This window comes from Coffea arabica, chromosome 4c, assembly GCF_036785885.1.
Source record: "Coffea arabica cultivar ET-39 chromosome 4c, Coffea Arabica ET-39 HiFi, whole genome shotgun sequence".
Taxonomy (NCBI): Eukaryota; Viridiplantae; Streptophyta; class Magnoliopsida; order Gentianales; family Rubiaceae; genus Coffea; species Coffea arabica.
Genome location: NC_092316.1, coordinates 1860693 through 1877794, shown reverse-complemented (window position 1 = coordinate 1877794; position 17102 = coordinate 1860693). Strand labels below are relative to the sequence as shown.

Here is a 17102-nt window from a genome sequence, read left to right as displayed (position 1 = left end):
TTGTAAATTCTAATGCACATTTCTATATTTTACTAAGGTCTTGAGATGTTGAGACCAATAATTCTTGACCAGTGTGCCTTGATTTCGTTTTTCACAAACCAAGGACCAACCAAATATGCCTTTTATTTTTTTTGCCGAACACGATAGATTCTATCCTATACCTACTACTTTATACTAAGGGGAAGGGGGACCTAAAGAGGTCAAGAGAAGTCCAGAGAGAACTGAACCACCATCCAGGAAAGCCTATGCCGCCACCAAATATGTCTACAGACTGTCTAAATGTTCCGGTACAAGTGTCTTGTGTCTCCGGATAACAACCATATCAGGAAGGCTTTATCAAAATTAAGGCACGTACTTGGAATATAGAGACGTCATTGAAAGTACAGCAGAATCCACTGGCAATCGGAATACAGAAAAAGTGGGAAAACAAAATTTTATGACAGGCCTAGCTCTTACAGATGCACCCTTTTTTCTTTCTTTTTTTTTTTCCCCGTCCTTTTTCTTTGGTAGAGTTCGCAAATGCACCTAGTCAAAGAAAAGTTGGAACTCATCCTATCAGGCTGATGCCTTGTAAGAGTACTGAATCGGCAAGAAGCTGATTAGCTGCCTCAGAAGGATGTACCCCATCCCAAAATACATATTGGGTTGCGTTGCTACAGCTTCGTGATGATCTTGAACGGCACAAGAATACAGTTTTCCCAACTGTCCCTGTACTGCAACAACTTCTGGTTGCTTCTTTAAAACCTGTAAAAAAGAATAATGCGAAAATTGAATCATGAAAATGGCGCCTAATTCAGGTCTTCTCTGCAGAAACTTTGAAGGTTGAATACCATAATCTGAAGGAGATTTGACAGCGTCGTAGAGGGGCTTGAAAATGTCGAAGACAGCTAATTTGAGGCCTGGAAGCCGCTTCTGAAGCTGGATTGCGGTGGAGTTGAGCTTTTGATTGAATCCTTGGGCATCAGTGTTGAGATGAGCAACGCATCCACTCTGGCGGGTGGATCCAAATAAAGTTCTGGCTGCTGGGAGGCAACCCAGTGGCGGTAATGAAGTCACTCCAATTCTCCTGGCTCCCAACCCATACAATTCCTGTTTTTTCAACCAGAACAGCTTTGGATTTAACATCCCATTATTTTGTTTTCTTTGGGCAAAAAGTAAAAATTGCAAGTAGAGCAATTACCTTGACGAAGTTGGAGAGTATGCCGACCAGGTAGGAAGAGTACTGAGCAGGGGTGTAGACTTTGTTAAGTGCAGGATGGAAGTAATAATTTTGTAAAAAGTCACCGCTACCAGTGCCCAAAATATACAGAGCATCCCCGATGATCGATGCTGCTTTTCTGGTGCCTGCTGATTTTTCTAGCTTGCTTTTATACTCCTTGAAATATTGGAATTGCCGCCGCAATGATATAGCTTGCTGGACCAAAATACAGATGGAAAAAGGAACAAAAAAAAATGTAAATTGACTGAAACAAGATTGGCTTTGCCCTTTATTGGTCCAAAAGATGTTTCTCTGCTGCATAGCCTGCATATTAAACGGGTTAAATCTTACATTTATGGAGGCAGTTTTTTCATCGTAGCCAGATCCAGCAGAACCAAAGTTGGCTCCAATGAGAAGGCTCTTCCCTGATGCATGGGGGCTAAGATATGCTGGCGGATAGAAAGTGAAGCCCAGAGTATCAGCTGGAAAAAAAAAAATAAAGAATTGAGAATAATCACTATTTACAGGTCGCAAATCCGAAAGTTCTTGAAATAAACCCTGTCGTGTTAGAAATACAAACATTTAAAGCTGTAATCTATTTGTAGGCCATTCAACACAAGGACCTGTTGGATTCTTGAACTGTAACTTGCCTGTAAAATCAGTAACTAGCTTTCCGTTGCAGAACCTTCCAGTGGCTTGATGACTGGCAAAATCCCTCCCATAAGGTGCAAAATTGGCTTTGAAAAAGGTTGATAGGTGGTTGTTATTCCCGACATCCACGTCCGAGTCGCCAAAAATTATCAGTGCGGGAACAAGGGGTTTGGCAACTACAATCATGGCGGAGGCCAGTGATGCAAATATGAAAGCTAATGCTTCTTTTGTTTTGACGCCCATTTTCTTTTCTTGAAAAGGTTTGTCTTGAACTAGAAGGCTTCATCTAATTGTGCAGGTCGACAATTGAGACCAAATAAGAGGAGAAAAGAGAGGGTGCCCCAGTTCACTTAATGCTGCATTGAGGAGGGAAGATGAGAGGTTGGGCAGCACTGAATGGTGCCTAAGAATTGAGAGGTATATCTACATATGGATTTAATGTCTTCGCTAATGAATGAAAATTGTATGTATGATGTAAGAAAAATAAAATCTGAAATTTTTTTTTTTAAATTCTTGATATCCAAACACACCCACTGACTTGAATGGATATAAGTGCCACACTACCGACCATTTTTGAAGTTGCAATCCTTCTTTAATTTTGAAAAGGTACTTTTACCTCTTATGATTGTGATTTGACGCTTTATCACGTAATCCTCTTATGATTTAAAAATTTATACATAATTTCTCGTGATTTGGATTAAAGTGTCACCATTAATTTTTTCATTACAATTAATTGGCAAAATTAAAAAGTCAAAATTAAATTGATAAACTTGCTCTTTCTCTATTTTTCTTTCTTTGGGGAAGAACATGGATGATTTTACAAAATGTATTTTGGCCTACTAAATCTGCAAATACAAAAAAGAAGAAAAAAAAATAAAAAAATAAAAAAGAAATAGAAAATACCACTAGACATTTGCAGTCACTAAAATTTTGGTTTAAAAATGTATAATTATATTTGCAACCATTACGGATTTGATTTAAAACCTACAATGATTTTTGCAGTCATTAAAGATTTAAAACCTACAATGAATTTGTCAATCTTTTAGTTTGTCATGAGGGATTTATGTATAGGTTTTTAAATTATAGGGGAGATATATGATAAAATATCAAATGAGGAGGGCAAAAGGTAATTTAGCCTTTTAAAAATTCTCCAACATTGCAGGGTTTGTTTCCTTGGACTGCTGCGGCCAAGAAAGAGTATCAGACTGAGTCAAAATGTAACAGTACAGGACAATAAACATTACCACCCAACTGCTCTAATCTAATGCAGCCAAGATCATTTTGGTGGTGTGAAATTGCACCCTTGCAATAATACAGAAGGCACTATCGATGGAGGTCATTTGGACCATGGCCTTGGTAAAGTTGGTATGATCTAATTCGTTTGGGTTATGCATGTTTATCAAACTCTAGTGGAATAGTGGTGATCAGAGAATTGCATGAAAAGGTGTTTCAGCCCCCAAGACTTCAAACTTATCTTTAATGTTTCATTTTTTAACAGGGAATCGAAGGAACTTTTTCACTCTTATGGAGAAGTTATGTCAGCCCTGTGATGAATAACGAAGATGTACTTGTTAGCAAAGTATTTGGTTTTTGCAACTTCATTTCTTTCGCATCATTTATCAAAGCTTCATCCGCCGGTGTAAGAGAATCAATTGTACTGTTAACCAATCTACTCTTGTTAGTTTGTCATTACCTTGTCTTTGCTACAAATCTTTCCACGGTTGTTCCCCATTTTTCAATTTCTTGAAAAGCTGCTGCACGGACTTCCACCATTTTTTTTTTTTTTAAGTGTGAGGTTTCGAACTTGGACTTCTTACTTACACTTTCTCCTCTCTTATCATCCAATTCATCCCTCCCCTTTCATGTACTTCCACTTAAACAGTCACAGAAGGAGTTAATCGAGGACATGGCATGCCGCTTATGATGAAAATTTCTTTATCTTTGTAAGTTTTTGCCATGACTACTGTTTTTATAGCTGCACAAAACAACATGCATACATTGAAATATAGCAGAATCCTTTGTTGTACACACAGATAAATGGAGGGAAAAAAAAAAACTGTTACAAGCTTGTTGCCTCTTTGAAATGCAAATATATATATGTATGTATATATATATATGTATATGTATATATACATATATATATATATATATATATATATAATCAACGTAGGTGGAAAACTTGGATTTCATCAGCCTATGAGGCTGATGCCTTGAGCGATCAACCCATCGGCAAGAATCTGATTTGCAGCCTGAGATGGATGTACGCTGTCCCAAAACACATATTGGGTTGCGTTGCTACAGGTTCCTGGTGACTTCGGATTGCACAAGAATATCGTTGTCTCAACTGTCCCTGTTCCGCAGCAACCTCTGGTTGCTTCATTGAAACCTACGAAAGAACAATCAAAAGTACAAAACTTATTAATTGAGGAATTCTTTTCTTTTTTCCCCTGCAGTGAAGAAAGTTGATGGACCATCTCTGTCCAGTGAAGTTATTGTGATTGATTCTTATATCTTTTGGCATAAACTCGGACAATTTTGGTGATGTAAATTGGGACAATTTTGGTGTAATCATGAATTAGTTGTACGAGTGCACGAAATTTTTGTTTACTCCAAAATTGTACCCCTTTTACACCGACTATTGGAAGAATTGCAGAACCAGGCATAACTGGACAGAAATTCAACCGGAGAGGCCTCGGATCCGAAAGTTGTTTTATGGGTTCACATACCATAATTGGAAGGGGATTTGACCACGTCGTACAGGGGCTTGAAAATGTCGAAGACGGCTAGCTTGAGGTCTGGAAACTGTTTCTGGAGCTGGGCTGCGGCGGAGTTGATCTTCTTATTGAATTGTTGGGCATCGGTGTTGATATTAGCAACGCATCCAGGCTGGTGAAATCCAAATAAAGTTCTGGCTGCTGGAAGACACCCCAGTGGCGGCAGTGAAGTCACTCCAATTCTCCTGGCTCCTAACCCATACAAATTCTTTTTTTTTTTTTTTTTGAAGAGTTAATTAAGACTGAAACCAGAAGTTGAATGACAAGACCAAAGCTTTTCTTTTTCTTTTTTTACAGAATAATGTTGAAAACAAGAATATCAAGTATGTACCTTCACGAAGTTTGAGAATATGCCAACAAGGTAGGAAGAATACTGATCGGGGGTGTAGACTTTGTTCAGCAAGGGATTGAGGTAATAATTTTGTAAGAAGTCACTGCTACCAGCACCCACAATATATAGTGCACCCCCGGCGATGGATGCTGCTTGACTGGTGCCTGCTACTTGTTCTAGCTTGCTTCTATACTCTTTGAAATACTGCAATTGCTGGGACAATGGTATAGCATGCTGTTCCAAAACATACAGGTATGGAGAAAAAATTTTAGTGTCAAATGACTGGAAACATACCACTAGCCTTTGCCATGCATCATTAAAATTATTCAATTTTCCTCCATGTTATGCAGGTTGTTGGACCCAGATGCAGTAATGACGGGGTGGTGCATTAGATAGCTCTTACGCTTAAGTAGGCTGTTTTGTCATCATATCCAGATGCAGCAGAAGCAAAGTTGGCTCCAATGAGAAGGTTCTTCCCCGATGCCTGAGGGCTAAGATATGCTGGCGGATAAGTAGTAAACCCCAAAGTATTGGCTGCCAAGAGAAACAGGATGGAGAATAATCAGTACGAATACCATATTAATTCTAGTACTGTTACAGATAATTATATTGCAGGAGACCTTAAAAATGATACTTATACCACACGTGCATCAAAGTTTCTACAGCCTAAGCACGTGGTAATCATAGTTACCTATAGACCAGCACTAAGGATACAAACGAATCTAATTAAACTGAACATTTTAGTGTTCATACTTGTTTAATTATTTTAACGAGCAACTGGAACGAGCATATGAATATTATCGAACATAAAATATTGTTTAAGTTTGACTTGACCAGCTGTCGAACCAAACTCAAACAAGCTCTTTTCAAGTCGAGCTCTCGATTCGATACAAAAAAAAAAAAAACTTTCCAAATTAACGTTGGAATTGGATTCTTGAACTATACTTGCCTGTAATATCAGTAGCAAGCTTTCCATTGCAGAACCTTCCGGTGGGTTGGTGGTTAATAAAATCCCTTCCATAAGGTGGATAATTAGCTTTGAAAAGGGTGGGAAGGTAGTTGTTATTTCCGACATCCACAGCCGAATCTCCAAATGTGATCAAAGCCGGAACAAGGGGTTGGGCATTTGAGCTGATGGCAAAGGCCAATATTGCCAAAGATGCAAAAAGAAAAGCCATGGCTTCTTTCGTCTTGATGTCCATTTTTTTCTTGAGAAGCTATCAGCTTTAAACTCCAAGATTTCAGCTAATTTTGGAGGTGAACAATAAAAGCTAGAAGTATTTAAGGTGAAGAGGAAAAGGATGGCCAATTCAAATTAAATGTTGCATTGAAGAAGGGAAGATGAAAGTTGAGTGGGTTTTAATGGTGCCTGCGAAGTGGTTGCGGCATTATTTAGCGCATTCATGGCATGCATGATACCGGTGTCCCCTGACGAACTTTCATTTCAGCTCATATCATATCTGCATAGATATTTCCCCTTGTGCCTCTCGTTTTCTACTACTATAATTTCCTGGTGATGCAGTTCCTTTGAATGGCAAAAAGAAAAAAGAAGGACGTTGACTTGTCATCACCATAACTCTCCCATGTTACCAATCTGGTGCTAGAATAAAGACTTGGCATTAAAACTAGGTTGCCTCCTCCTCCTCCTCCTACTCCTCCTCCTCCTTCTTCCTACCACCTCTTCCCCTCCTTCCCCCTCCCCCCCAACACACCAACAACAAAAACATAATTCAAGGCACAGAATAGAAGGCCAGTACTTTCGTTTACACATCTAGTAAGGTGAATCAGGACCTGACCCAAAATTGAACGTCCCATAAATTGTTTCTGTTGATTTGAGAGCAGCAGCAATTATGATATTTTCCCTGATCGGGGATTATTGACAAAGGGGCAGTCAGAAAGTAGTTCGGTGGAGTGGTGGGGTTTCTTTCCTTGGGTTGCGGCCACAGGAGAGCAGCATGGTGACAGTTGATATGTATCACAAAACAAAACAAGTCCCTCACAAATCCGAATTCCGCAATGGACGATTTATAAGGACTCCTGTGCAAGTCATGGATAATTTGTAAGAACTCGCGTAAGTTATCTATGATTCCAAAGATATGCCTAGGTGATCGAAATCGAACTCTTTCAAATTTTTTCTCACACAAAAAAAAAAAAAGAAGTTAAAATCACTGAATGCTCTTAAGCATCTAAAAGTCGACAAGATCAGCAGCTACCATGCAAAGCCACCCATCTCCTTTCTGGGTTCTGGCGGTCCAAATACCCAATAATAGACGTACCAGACAGCGTTCAGATAATGCAATACAAGTACCTTTTATCCTAATCTCTTCCACTGAAAAAGGGAGTCCTCTTGATCACCTGAAGAGATTTTTAGGTAGACAGACATGATTATTAGGTAAGGATTGAGCTGCCGAACATTAAAACCCTCTATCTGCCCAACTAGTCCTATTGGGTTGTCCTTTAACCTTATAATTCCCTGCTGCTGTACTCATTAAAATCTAAAACGCTGGTGTTGTCTTGTGCTTTTCATCAATTTATTATGTGCTACAGATTTTTTTTTTTTTTTTTTTTTGGTGAAATGACGTCAATTTGGGTTCCTTTGGATTGGCACAAGTGTTTAGTAGGTTCTTGGGCGTGGTTTGAGTCTTAGAGGAATTGTAGATTGGCAATGCTTTAGTTCCTCCGTTTCGAAGACCAGCTGGATGCGATTCATAATAACTACCTGTCTCTCAATTGTCTGTCCAGACATTCCTTTCTCGGAAATGTCAGATTCAGACCTTAATCTTTCTTCTTTTAAACAATCGGTAATTGGAGTACTATATTTCCATGCAGAAATCGATGCATGATGTAATATTACAATTACTATGAGAATAAGACTATTTTATTGCAAACATTAAACAAGAATAAGGAGCCTCTTTGAGGGTTTTTTCCTTCCTTTTTTAAGGCCAAGAGCTTTAGTATCACTCTCAACCTGCAAAATGTCAACTTTTTAAAAAATGTATAAAAAAACTTAGAAGGTACTCTTAGGGACTTCTTAGGGCCTTTTTTTTTTTTGGTTGGAACAAGGCCAATGTTGATATCTTGGATTAAGATTTGCACGATTGCCTAGAGTATCAAAATAACTAGAATAATTTAGTACCACAAAAACTGCGATTAAGAAGATTGATGAATCAGATGAAGCTGTCTTAATGTAAGAATACACCGATAAAAGCGGGAAGGTACACCGAATATTTCAATGAAATGTTATTATAGAAAAATTTTTAAGTTTTTCGTGAACACATTTCTCAATCATCTTTTTACCTCGTATGCATCAAATCAAATCGTTGCAGTATATTTTACTACAAAAACTCTTAAAAATAGCAATACAAACGGGACCTTAATTTCTTGAGTTTAAAGTAACAACAATAAACGAGGTTGGCATTTTCCAAACAAATACAGCAGCTAGAATTTTTATTATGTTGGCCTTGGTCGTGACTACTTCACTTGTAACATAATGGAGGAGATTCATTAATATTGAGTGCCAAAATTAGCTCATGGCATCAAACCGGATTACAGAAGGTCAAAAAGAAAGAAAGAAGTGTTGGAATTGAAGGGCTGTGAGAGCAATCTTCATGGAGCTTTATTTCCTGATTCAGTAACAAAACAGGCGCAATAGCAACACTCCGGTGGCGGTAGTTTTCTTTGGCAACATAAACATGGAGGACAATGTGGCTTCTGCATGAGCTCTGCTTCAACCAAAACATGTTGAAAAGGAAAAGGTAATAATCATGCATAATTATTAAGTAGAGCCTTTGGTAGCTAGACAACCGATACTTGTACTAATATACAATTTGCAACTTGGAAAAAAAAAAAAAAGAAAAAGAAAATTATGGGATTCACTTTACCTCGATGAGTTAATCCAGTAATTCCAGCTGCAAGGGCTGGCGGTATGGTTGATGAAAGAATTAGGATTGCAAAGATAACAGATGCAACCACCAGAGACTCTTGGGAGGAGTTGGCTGTCATTTGCCCTGGATCACTAACTGATGAAAAAATATTATTGATAATAAAAAAAAAAAAGTCTGTCCTAGTGAAAATTGGTGTATTTAGTCTCCTGATCAAGGATTTTATGGATCGCAATTAACAAGCTTGCATTGGCATATATACATATATATATATATATATATATATAGGTGGTTCTAGCAATGGTCTTCAAAGAGAGAGAGCTAATTTCCGTAGAATTGGGCCTTTTGACTGACCCGGGCAGCTCAATTTTCCAGAGCCAGTAGTGGGTTCCAAGTTCAAAGTCTCCTTCAGTTCAGGCGTTTACGCCCGGGCCGGGGTCCATTTGTCACTGCTGGAAACGACCGCTAATGTTTTTGGACAAACTTTTTGACCATTAAGAAGGTGGATACTTTAATTAATGCAACTGGAACCATACAAAAAAGACTGCAATCGAAGTCGTCCACTTTAAATCAACGACTCGTAGAACAGTCCGCGAACCGAGTTTTAAAATTTTACTTAAGCGTAGATAAAATGATCAAATTCTATTATTTACATTTTAAAATTTAGATTTTTTTAAAATTATCGTCAGCAGGTACATGGGCACTTGTCTGGAACGATGATGGTTCAGTTCCCCCGACTAATTCTTAAATCTCGCCAAGTCCTTCCTTTCTCTAATATAAAATAGTGTGTAGATCTATTGTATCCGATTAAATAAAAAAAAAAAAAAAAAGAAGTAGTCGTCCACCAAGGCAGTGGACAGTAATTTATACACAGTAATGGGACTAAGTTAATCATTCACCAAATTGTTTTCTTACGATTAGTGGAAACTGTAACGTGAATAACAGGATAAATTGCGACAAATGGTGAAGCAAAATAATTTTGATGTCTCGTTGATGATGTTAATGTACACGTGCCTCTGAGGTCACAAGCCCACGCAATTTTCTTCCAACACAACACAACCTTTTCTCTTTTTTCCATAGCAACAACAATTTTAGTTGTTTGACGGTGTAATCCGAGTTTCATTGAATTCCATTGCTGCAATTTTGAGTGGCAATCCGCAATCGATTGAACATTTGCTACTAAGATTTGACCAAACCTCTAGGGATATTTAATAAAGCTATAAAAATATTTTTAAAAAAAATTTGATAGAACTCGTAATAGTAATAGTGCAAAACAAACAATAACATGTAGAGATTATACCAATGCAAAAAGAATTAAAAAAAAAAAAGAGAGGATAGATTATACCAAATTTGAGTATATGCAAAAGAGAGAGAGTATATGAGATGGTGGTTGCATTAATAAATACAAGAAAAGGAGAAAAAAAAAAACAAAGTTTAATTAGAAGTCCTATTGCCATTATAATTAGAGTATAATTTTATTTTAATTTGCATCTCATCTCATCTCATCATAAAACCCCTTAATATCACTATTTTTTTTAAAAAAAAATTAGGGGAATATAATGAGTTAAAATGACAACATTGAGAACCAAAAGTACAAATTTAAAATTGTTGACTAATGAGAATTTGATCTTGACCGTTTGACATTGTTGAATTTCTATTAATTGTGCTAAATATGCCTAAAATAAAAAAATTTTGGGAACTAAATTTATTTTAGACAAAATATTGCGAACCAAATTAGCACGCAAGCTAAATATTGAGACCCGAGACTGCAATTCTTCCTAAGATACGAATTTGCTTCTTTTAATAAAGACGTCCTGCCATGTGTTGCGGTTGCGGCAAAAATCTAACGTTGAATATAGAGTTGTGTAAATGTGAAATATCTTAATTGTCAACAATCAAAGTACCAAAGGAAATTTTGCTACTGACTCTCGATGATTATACATGTACAGTAAAATTTGCTGGTTACAACCGTTTAGACCGTAATGCCCAACTTATGCTGGAATTTGACATTTGTTACCCATTCTAATGCGCTTCTTGACGTGAATCAATCAGGCGGAAAGTTGGAATTCAAACAAGCATTTGAAAACATAGCGTAACAAATAGGGAAATTAATGAAAACTTAATTAAGTTTTGCACGCTAATTAAACTCCGGACATCCGTGTTACACAAGTCTTGTATATTCTCCTCCATTCTACATTCTAATTTTTGACTCTTCACCATCTCAGCTTCGCCGGGAAATACTGCAAGAAAACCGCCGCCATTGTCATAATTAGTGGCATACAAGTTAAATCACATGGCGAGTAAGTAGCGCGTGTGATTTAATGGAATGGGCATCGTTAGTAAAAAAACACTTTTGAGCTGTAATTGTGGAATAAACTCACCTTGTCGATGAGAGAGAGGTAATAAGGCTTGACTCTTTCCGCGTCAATTCTGACCTTGCTCTTGCTATAGAGATCATATTTACTGTGTAAAATTGTAAAATAGGAGTTGCAATTTAGGGGAATCAGGCAAGCATTACTATAAAATAAAGGATTAATTTTTCCTACATCGACAGTCGGCGTTGGATGAATGACAACTATGCAAAAATTGAATTTTTGGCACACGTATCATGGATCCAATGGTTATAGCGTATGCAATGTCAGTGTATATAAAATTTATTCTAAAATAAATGCTTTTTTTTTCTCTATGCTTTTAGAATATGTAAAATACTGCTTTAAATAACTCATTCTATTACTTGAATATTTGAAGCCACTTGAGATTCTGCTCGTCTTCCTCGTTCGTCAAGTGCTTGTATGCTCCTGACCTATGCAATGCTGGGATTGCAAGAAATAAGCTTTAAATTCTACATCCATATATATCCATGATCCATTTCGAGGACCAAAACAAATACTAGGTTAGTTTTCCTCCCTGACGTACCATGAAAGGAATGGAATCTGATGATAAAAAGGCCAGCAGATGGCAGCGTTGTGTTGTTCCCTCTGGCCACCTAATTTATTTCACACAGCATCCAAAATAAAACATTTACCAGGATTGTGCAGAATAATTAATCAGAGAGAAAAATATTTACCAGATACATGTAGTCATCATGGCCCCAAGACATCAGCACGTTGTCCAGTCCACAACCTTCGGAATAAACTCCACATTTGGTGTTGTACGCAGGATCAGCGTAGTCAGGATTTTCCTTGAAGTACTGCAGTACACCAAGCACATAAACTCAGATTTAAGACAACTAAAATTAGAAGGAATACCGCTGTATTCAATACTGTTAAGACAAAGTACCTTGTGGTGGACAATTGATTCGTCAAAAGCGCACCCAACTGGGAATGTGTCACCTACCAAATATTTTTAATCAGTCAGCATTTCCCTAATCGAATGTTTTCGAGAAGGTTCAATAAAGAGTCTTTTTAACTTCGATTTTTCACTCACCTACAACGGCCCACTGAGGGAGCTCTCCAAAGCTCGGAAGATTAAGAACCTTCCCAAGATCTGAAACACAATTGGAGCCTGGTTAATTATCATTATCCATTACTGCTGCTACTACTGTCTTGATTCAGCAGTTCTTTCTTTTGTGGTTTGTGGGTTGTTCCAAGAAATGGTCAATGAGGTCGTACCATGGATCAGGGCGGTCAAGTGTAGCCAATCTTCATCAGGATAATCTTTTCTGATGGCTTCAGCAGTCTGCAATAAGTGCTCAATTTGAGGTTCATCCAAATCAGGATCACTTTCATCAACCACTTCATTGAGAAGTTCACAGCATTCCCATATGCTCATTTCCACCTTGTCCAACTTCCCATACTCTTCTCTCATCTTCTTTACCTGCAGTTGATCGAGTTAATAAACTAACTAATGGGTTGTGTTTTAACTAAACTAGATATCTTAGTGTTCACCCCCGAGAAATAATTGAATAAAGGAATCCATATTAAAGCTTAATTGTTGCCATTGCAGTTACAAATTAGAAATTTACAGAAATAAAAATTCAGAGACCCCAAAAAACTAAGAGTCTCTCCAGGCTAGAAAATGGTAACGTTGTTTGGAGAGCAAAAAGAAATAAAAAAAAATGGTATAGGCCGGTACTTAAAAAGCAAAAAATATTTAACACATTACTTACAAAATCATATGTTTGGCAAATATGATTGGTCCTGTAGAAATTCTCAACCCCTTGTTGCCTTGCACTTTCAGCATCATAATCCCTGTTTCAGAAGGGAGTAATATTGATTTGGTGAGGAGTTGGTTTAGAGACAAAAAAAAAAAAAAAAAGTAAATTGAGATTAACAATTGTCATAGAGTTGCATAATTATGGGCTTGTGGGTATAGGACTTGTTCCATGAACGTGTTTCTTTGATCTAGGCCCGAGAACCTCAACAATTGGGGTGGATTTCTGCCTTTTGTTTCCACTTTCCTTAAAACGTACGTGTCAGGGCATATATCAAAAAATCATCCTCTTGTGATATGAGATTAGGATCTTAATTGCTCCGGTGCGATAATTAATCATACAACTCCTCCGAGCATTACCAGTAAATTTCACCTGCAATTGGGTTGAGTTTCAGCTGCATATGGGTAAAAATCAAATTTCTCCTTTTTTTTTTTTTTTTCCTTTTCCCCTGGCTCTGATTTCGTGTTAGAAAATTTGAAGGCATGGTACCAACTTCATTTACGAATTTCTAAAGGTCGAATTCGATGATTGCATCGTTCTCTATGGGTTTTGGTCTGTTTTGTTAATCTAATAAACAGTAAAAATGATCAATCAAAGCAAAGAGAGAATGACCTAAAATTTTGGCCAAAAGCATTGGCCTGAGGCACAGAAAAGCCCCCGTCCAATACCAATTCCCTTTCATTCTTTTGGATCCCCTTTTCCTTTACCTCATTAATTCCTGTTTTCACGAAACGAGGCAGACGGTCAGGCAAAAAGGAGAATTATGAAAAAAAAAAATTCTAATAATTCGTACAAAGTGAATTTTTCCAATTTCCTGAACCCCGCCCTTCCCCCCCCCCCCCCCCCCCAAAAATGAAAAAAATAGGGAAAAAAAAAGACAAGGACTCAAAAATCAAGGGCAAATCAATGAAAGCTTCGGTCAGCCCTCAAATTCACTCTCGAAGATGATGGATAATAAAGGTGGAAAAAAAAGAATTTGAAACCGTGCAAAATATCTAAAATACTAACGACAATGAAAATTGAGAATTACGTAACTTTGATTTGACGAATAAAAATATCCTAAAAACTGAGAGCCAAAAAAAAAAAAAAATTATTTCAATTTTTTTTGAAGAAAAAAAAAGAGGAAAATTACCAAACTCTGGCTGTTCAACGAGGATAGTCATCCTGAATCAAATCCTACCGATGCAGAAATTCTTAAACTAAGATGAGAAAATAAAAAGCGGCGTGAAGGGAGAAAAAAAAAAAAGGGCGTTGGGGGATGGGAACAGGAATGAGGCCGTGTAGAATGGAGGTATTGGGAAAGGGGAGTATTTATAACGGCCGGAGAGTCCTTGCCTGAGATTTCAGGTCCTCCGAGCCCTTACCTGAAAAATCTCATTCTCCTCAGTCCTTAACTTTTATATTAGTGTATTATTTTTTTAGAAAAGTTTTCAGTAGTAGCCTTTCATTATCCTTTTGCAAGTGCTTATTACTTAAATATAATTTGCGGTAGACGTCGAAGAGTGGAATTATAGAGAGAGAAAGCTGATGATCGTTTCTTTCTTTGTCTCTCTACATCTATCTGCTCACGCGATGCTCTGTTATAGGGCTGTGCGGTGCAGGTGGCCGGGCCTTGTTGCCTGCAGTGAATTGGCGATTGAATTTCAATCCCACCAAACAACGGCAGCAGTGGATTCGCTCGCTGGCCGTTCTTTTCGGTTACTTTTTATTTTTTTTACAGGTGGTGGGGTCCATCCTGACTCAGCTTCGAGTAGGAAATCACATCCCTTGGGGCCCCGCTGCAGTAGAGTCCAGTGAAAGACTACGACGAACGACCGACCCCACCGTTAATTGGACTACCGACTGTCCGTAACAGTCCTGTGATATCACACGGGTCCCGTGGCCGCGGGGCAGGTAGGTGGTGATGCTGATATTTCAATTCTTTCCACTTTTTTTTTTGAGTAATTGGATTCACAAAAATTTACTCCTTTACATTGTTATTTTTAGGGAATTTTATAGAAAATTATACTATAGTGATTTGATGTATGTATGTAAAATAAAAGAGTGATTGAAAAATATAAAAAAAAATTGTTGATGAAAAATTACATTCCAAAGAAGACTATAGTAGGTTTAGTCATAGTTGCGAGCTCCCAATCACGTTATTCCAAATCTTTTTATGATCTAAATTTATAAATTTGATCTCGGTTTTGTGTAAAAACACCGGTCCTTATGAAATTATAACTATATCACTAGAAATTTTATGAATTTAAGTCTGTATACATAGATTAGCATTCTGTACATTGACCACGTATATTTTGTCACCGTTGAATGCATGATAATTAAACTGAATTTAAACTTTAAATTAAAATATGATGTACATGTCATACGTGTGTAACTGTGATACCGTAGTCATTACATATAAGATAAACGCACAAGTATTAATTTAGAAAAGTGTCTAAAATGCAATGCATGACGATGCATTAATTGTGACTTTGTGTTTTAATATGATAAGTTATGTATAATTTAACTATGGACATTGATTAAAAGAATTTAAAATGTAATATTATATTGTTACACCTGGGGAAGGGTCTTATGATTATACACAATTCGATCCTGTAACCTCCCCAACGATCCAGTGTAGAATCTAAATGTTAAAAACCTTGGATTAAGCAGGCTTAGTTTGTGCGTTCACTCATAAACTCGCTCTGTGACTCCATGTTATATTTAATGGGTTTTCTTATGGATAAATTTTCCCAGTAACACCAAAGTCCAGAGATATTTTTCTCATATATGGCTTTTAATCACATTTCGAAAGATCCATTGCAAAAAAAAAAAAAAAAAAAAATTTTAATAATTGAGAACTAAAATAATAAGAAAATGCATCATAAAGGAAAATTTGTATACGAGAAGTCAATTACTTGAGCAGATGCCTCAAATCATAAAAACGAAGACATCCGGTCCAACGCTGCATGCAATAAACGCAATCAAAATCGTCGAACCTCACCATTCCATGCAAATTAGAAAACCAAAAACTACTCAGGCAACAGTGAGGCATATTATTATATATGCCTTTCGCATCAAACCAGAAATAAAAACACAAAAGAAACTAAATTTTTTTTTTAAAAAAAGAAGAAATAGTACAAGTAATTTGGATTATAGCTTTCTAAAGAAAATTTGTTATATTTTTCGTGAATGTATTTTTTAATCGCTCTTTTATTTTTTGTACATTAAATCGCTATTAAATATTTTTTTATAAAAATTTCTAAGAATAAAAATTCAAACGGGATTCTAATGTTTTTCTTTACACAGTTATCAAGTTTTATACATTGAGCACAGCTGACCAGTACTAGTGTTCAATCAAAACACGCCCTTAATAAGCTTCGTCTACTTTTTTTTTTTTTTTTTTTTTTTTTTTTTGGGGTTGATTCTCACCAAAATTGGGGAAAAAAAAAAGTTTTTGTTACTGGTTCAGCCGCCCAACGGCCGAGGCTTGTAAATTAGCCGTGACTCGTGAGATGTTTCCTTGCTCGCCGGCCGCCCGTCCGTCCGTAGTTGCCTAGTCACCATATCAACGTCACAGTTGCGGATGGTCAAGTCAGCGACACGAGCATCCCAAGAGGTTTCCACCGACGACCACCGGCGTGCCACGTCTCCTACCACCAGGCATCAACTTCCCAGCTGTGCCCTTTTGTAATTTCCGATGACATCAGTTTATGTAACGTCGGTGAACCAAAAGGACACATTGCATGGTCCCCATCAGCATGGAAACAAGAATCCAATTTTTTTTTTCTTTTCTCTGTTTTCAGAAAAAAATACATAGAAGATGAAAACTTTCGCTATTTTCTGTCAACTCTCCTCTGTATCCTCCTCATAAGTCCCCTGTTACGTTTCATACTTTTGAGTAGTCTTTAAAATCTAACTAATGGAATCGTCAGTGCCATTTTTTCAGTGACAATTCAGTATCACTTCTATATATATGTCAAATATTTTTTTTATTTAATTTATCATGTGCTGTATATTTAAATTTTTTCTACCATCACGTGATAAGTGGAATTGATACTGAATTTAATATCTAATAGTGGCATAGAGGATCCAAAGTGAGCCATAAAAGTAAGATGTTCAGGCAATGCGTACT

At 37.1% G+C, this 17102-nt stretch overlaps 3 protein-coding genes and 1 long non-coding RNA gene across 4 annotated transcripts; all 4 read right to left on the bottom strand.

Moving 5' to 3' along the window:
* Positions 1 to 332: 332 nt before the first annotated feature.
* LOC113742589 (GDSL esterase/lipase APG) lies at positions 333 to 2242 on the bottom strand. Its single transcript, XM_027270458.2, has 5 exons — positions 1849 to 2242; positions 1550 to 1680; positions 1181 to 1414; positions 831 to 1089; positions 333 to 744 (listed from the first exon to the last, which is right to left on the bottom strand). Exons 1-5 carry the CDS (start codon positions 2090 to 2092, stop codon positions 548 to 550), a joined length of 1065 nt encoding a protein of 354 aa, XP_027126259.1. The 5' UTR covers positions 2093 to 2242; the 3' UTR covers positions 333 to 547.
* Positions 2243 to 3825: 1583 nt separating this feature from the next.
* Positions 3826 to 6189, bottom strand: LOC140005099 (GDSL esterase/lipase APG-like). Its single transcript, XM_072045300.1, has 5 exons — positions 5904 to 6189; positions 5358 to 5488; positions 4955 to 5188; positions 4576 to 4831; positions 3826 to 4235 (listed from the first exon to the last, which is right to left on the bottom strand). Exons 1-5 carry the CDS (start codon positions 6154 to 6156, stop codon positions 4039 to 4041), a joined length of 1071 nt encoding a protein of 356 aa, XP_071901401.1. The 5' UTR covers positions 6157 to 6189; the 3' UTR covers positions 3826 to 4038.
* Positions 6190 to 8308: 2119 nt separating this feature from the next.
* On the bottom strand, positions 8309 to 9004 carry LOC113741343 (uncharacterized). The gene is made up of 2 exons (XR_003460593.2): positions 8836 to 9004; positions 8309 to 8676 (listed from the first exon to the last, which is right to left on the bottom strand). It is a non-coding gene; the product is annotated as an uncharacterized lncRNA (long non-coding RNA).
* Positions 9005 to 10875: 1871 nt separating this feature from the next.
* Positions 10876 to 14437, bottom strand: LOC113741837 (inositol oxygenase 1). The gene is made up of 11 exons (XM_027269480.2): positions 14121 to 14437; positions 13601 to 13706; positions 12944 to 13025; positions 12447 to 12651; positions 12262 to 12321; positions 12115 to 12167; positions 11903 to 12025; positions 11752 to 11821; positions 11570 to 11648; positions 11217 to 11298; positions 10876 to 11075 (listed from the first exon to the last, which is right to left on the bottom strand). The coding sequence occupies exons 1-11, from the start codon at positions 14149 to 14151 to the stop codon at positions 11049 to 11051; spliced, it is 918 nt and encodes a 305-aa protein (XP_027125281.1). The 5' UTR covers positions 14152 to 14437; the 3' UTR covers positions 10876 to 11048.
* Positions 14438 to 17102: the final 2665 nt, after the last annotated feature.

Bases quoted from the DNA above. Each gene is read 5' to 3' on its own strand.
- LOC113742589 (XM_027270458.2), bottom strand. From the start codon at position 2,092: ATGGGCGTCAAAACAAAAGAAGCATTAGCTTTCATATTTGCATCACTG. The intron at 1,090-1,180 runs GTAATTGCTCTA...TTGAAAAAACAG, and splicing joins TACTCTCCAACTTCGTCAAG to GAATTGTATGGGTTGGGAGC. The intron at 745-830 runs GTATTCAACCTT...TCTTTTTTACAG, and splicing joins CAAATCTCCTTCAGATTATG to GTTTTAAAGAAGCAACCAGA.
- LOC140005099 (XM_072045300.1), bottom strand. From the start codon at position 6,156: ATGGACATCAAGACGAAAGAAGCCATGGCTTTTCTTTTTGCATCTTTG. The intron at 5,189-5,357 runs GTAAGAGCTATC...GTTTTGGAACAG, and splicing joins ACAAAACAGCCTACTTAAGC to CATGCTATACCATTGTCCCA. The intron at 4,236-4,575 runs GTATGTGAACCC...GTTCTTTCGTAG, and splicing joins CAAATCCCCTTCCAATTATG to GTTTCAATGAAGCAACCAGA.
- LOC113741837 (XM_027269480.2), bottom strand. From the start codon at position 14,151: ATGACTATCCTCGTTGAACAGCCAGAGTTTG. The intron at 13,707-14,120 runs GTAATTTTCCTC...TCGTGAAAACAG, and splicing joins CGTTGAACAGCCAGAGTTTG to GAATTAATGAGGTAAAGGAA. The intron at 11,649-11,751 runs GTACGTCAGGGA...TTGCAATCCCAG, and splicing joins CAGATTCCATTCCTTTCATG to CATTGCATAGGTCAGGAGCA.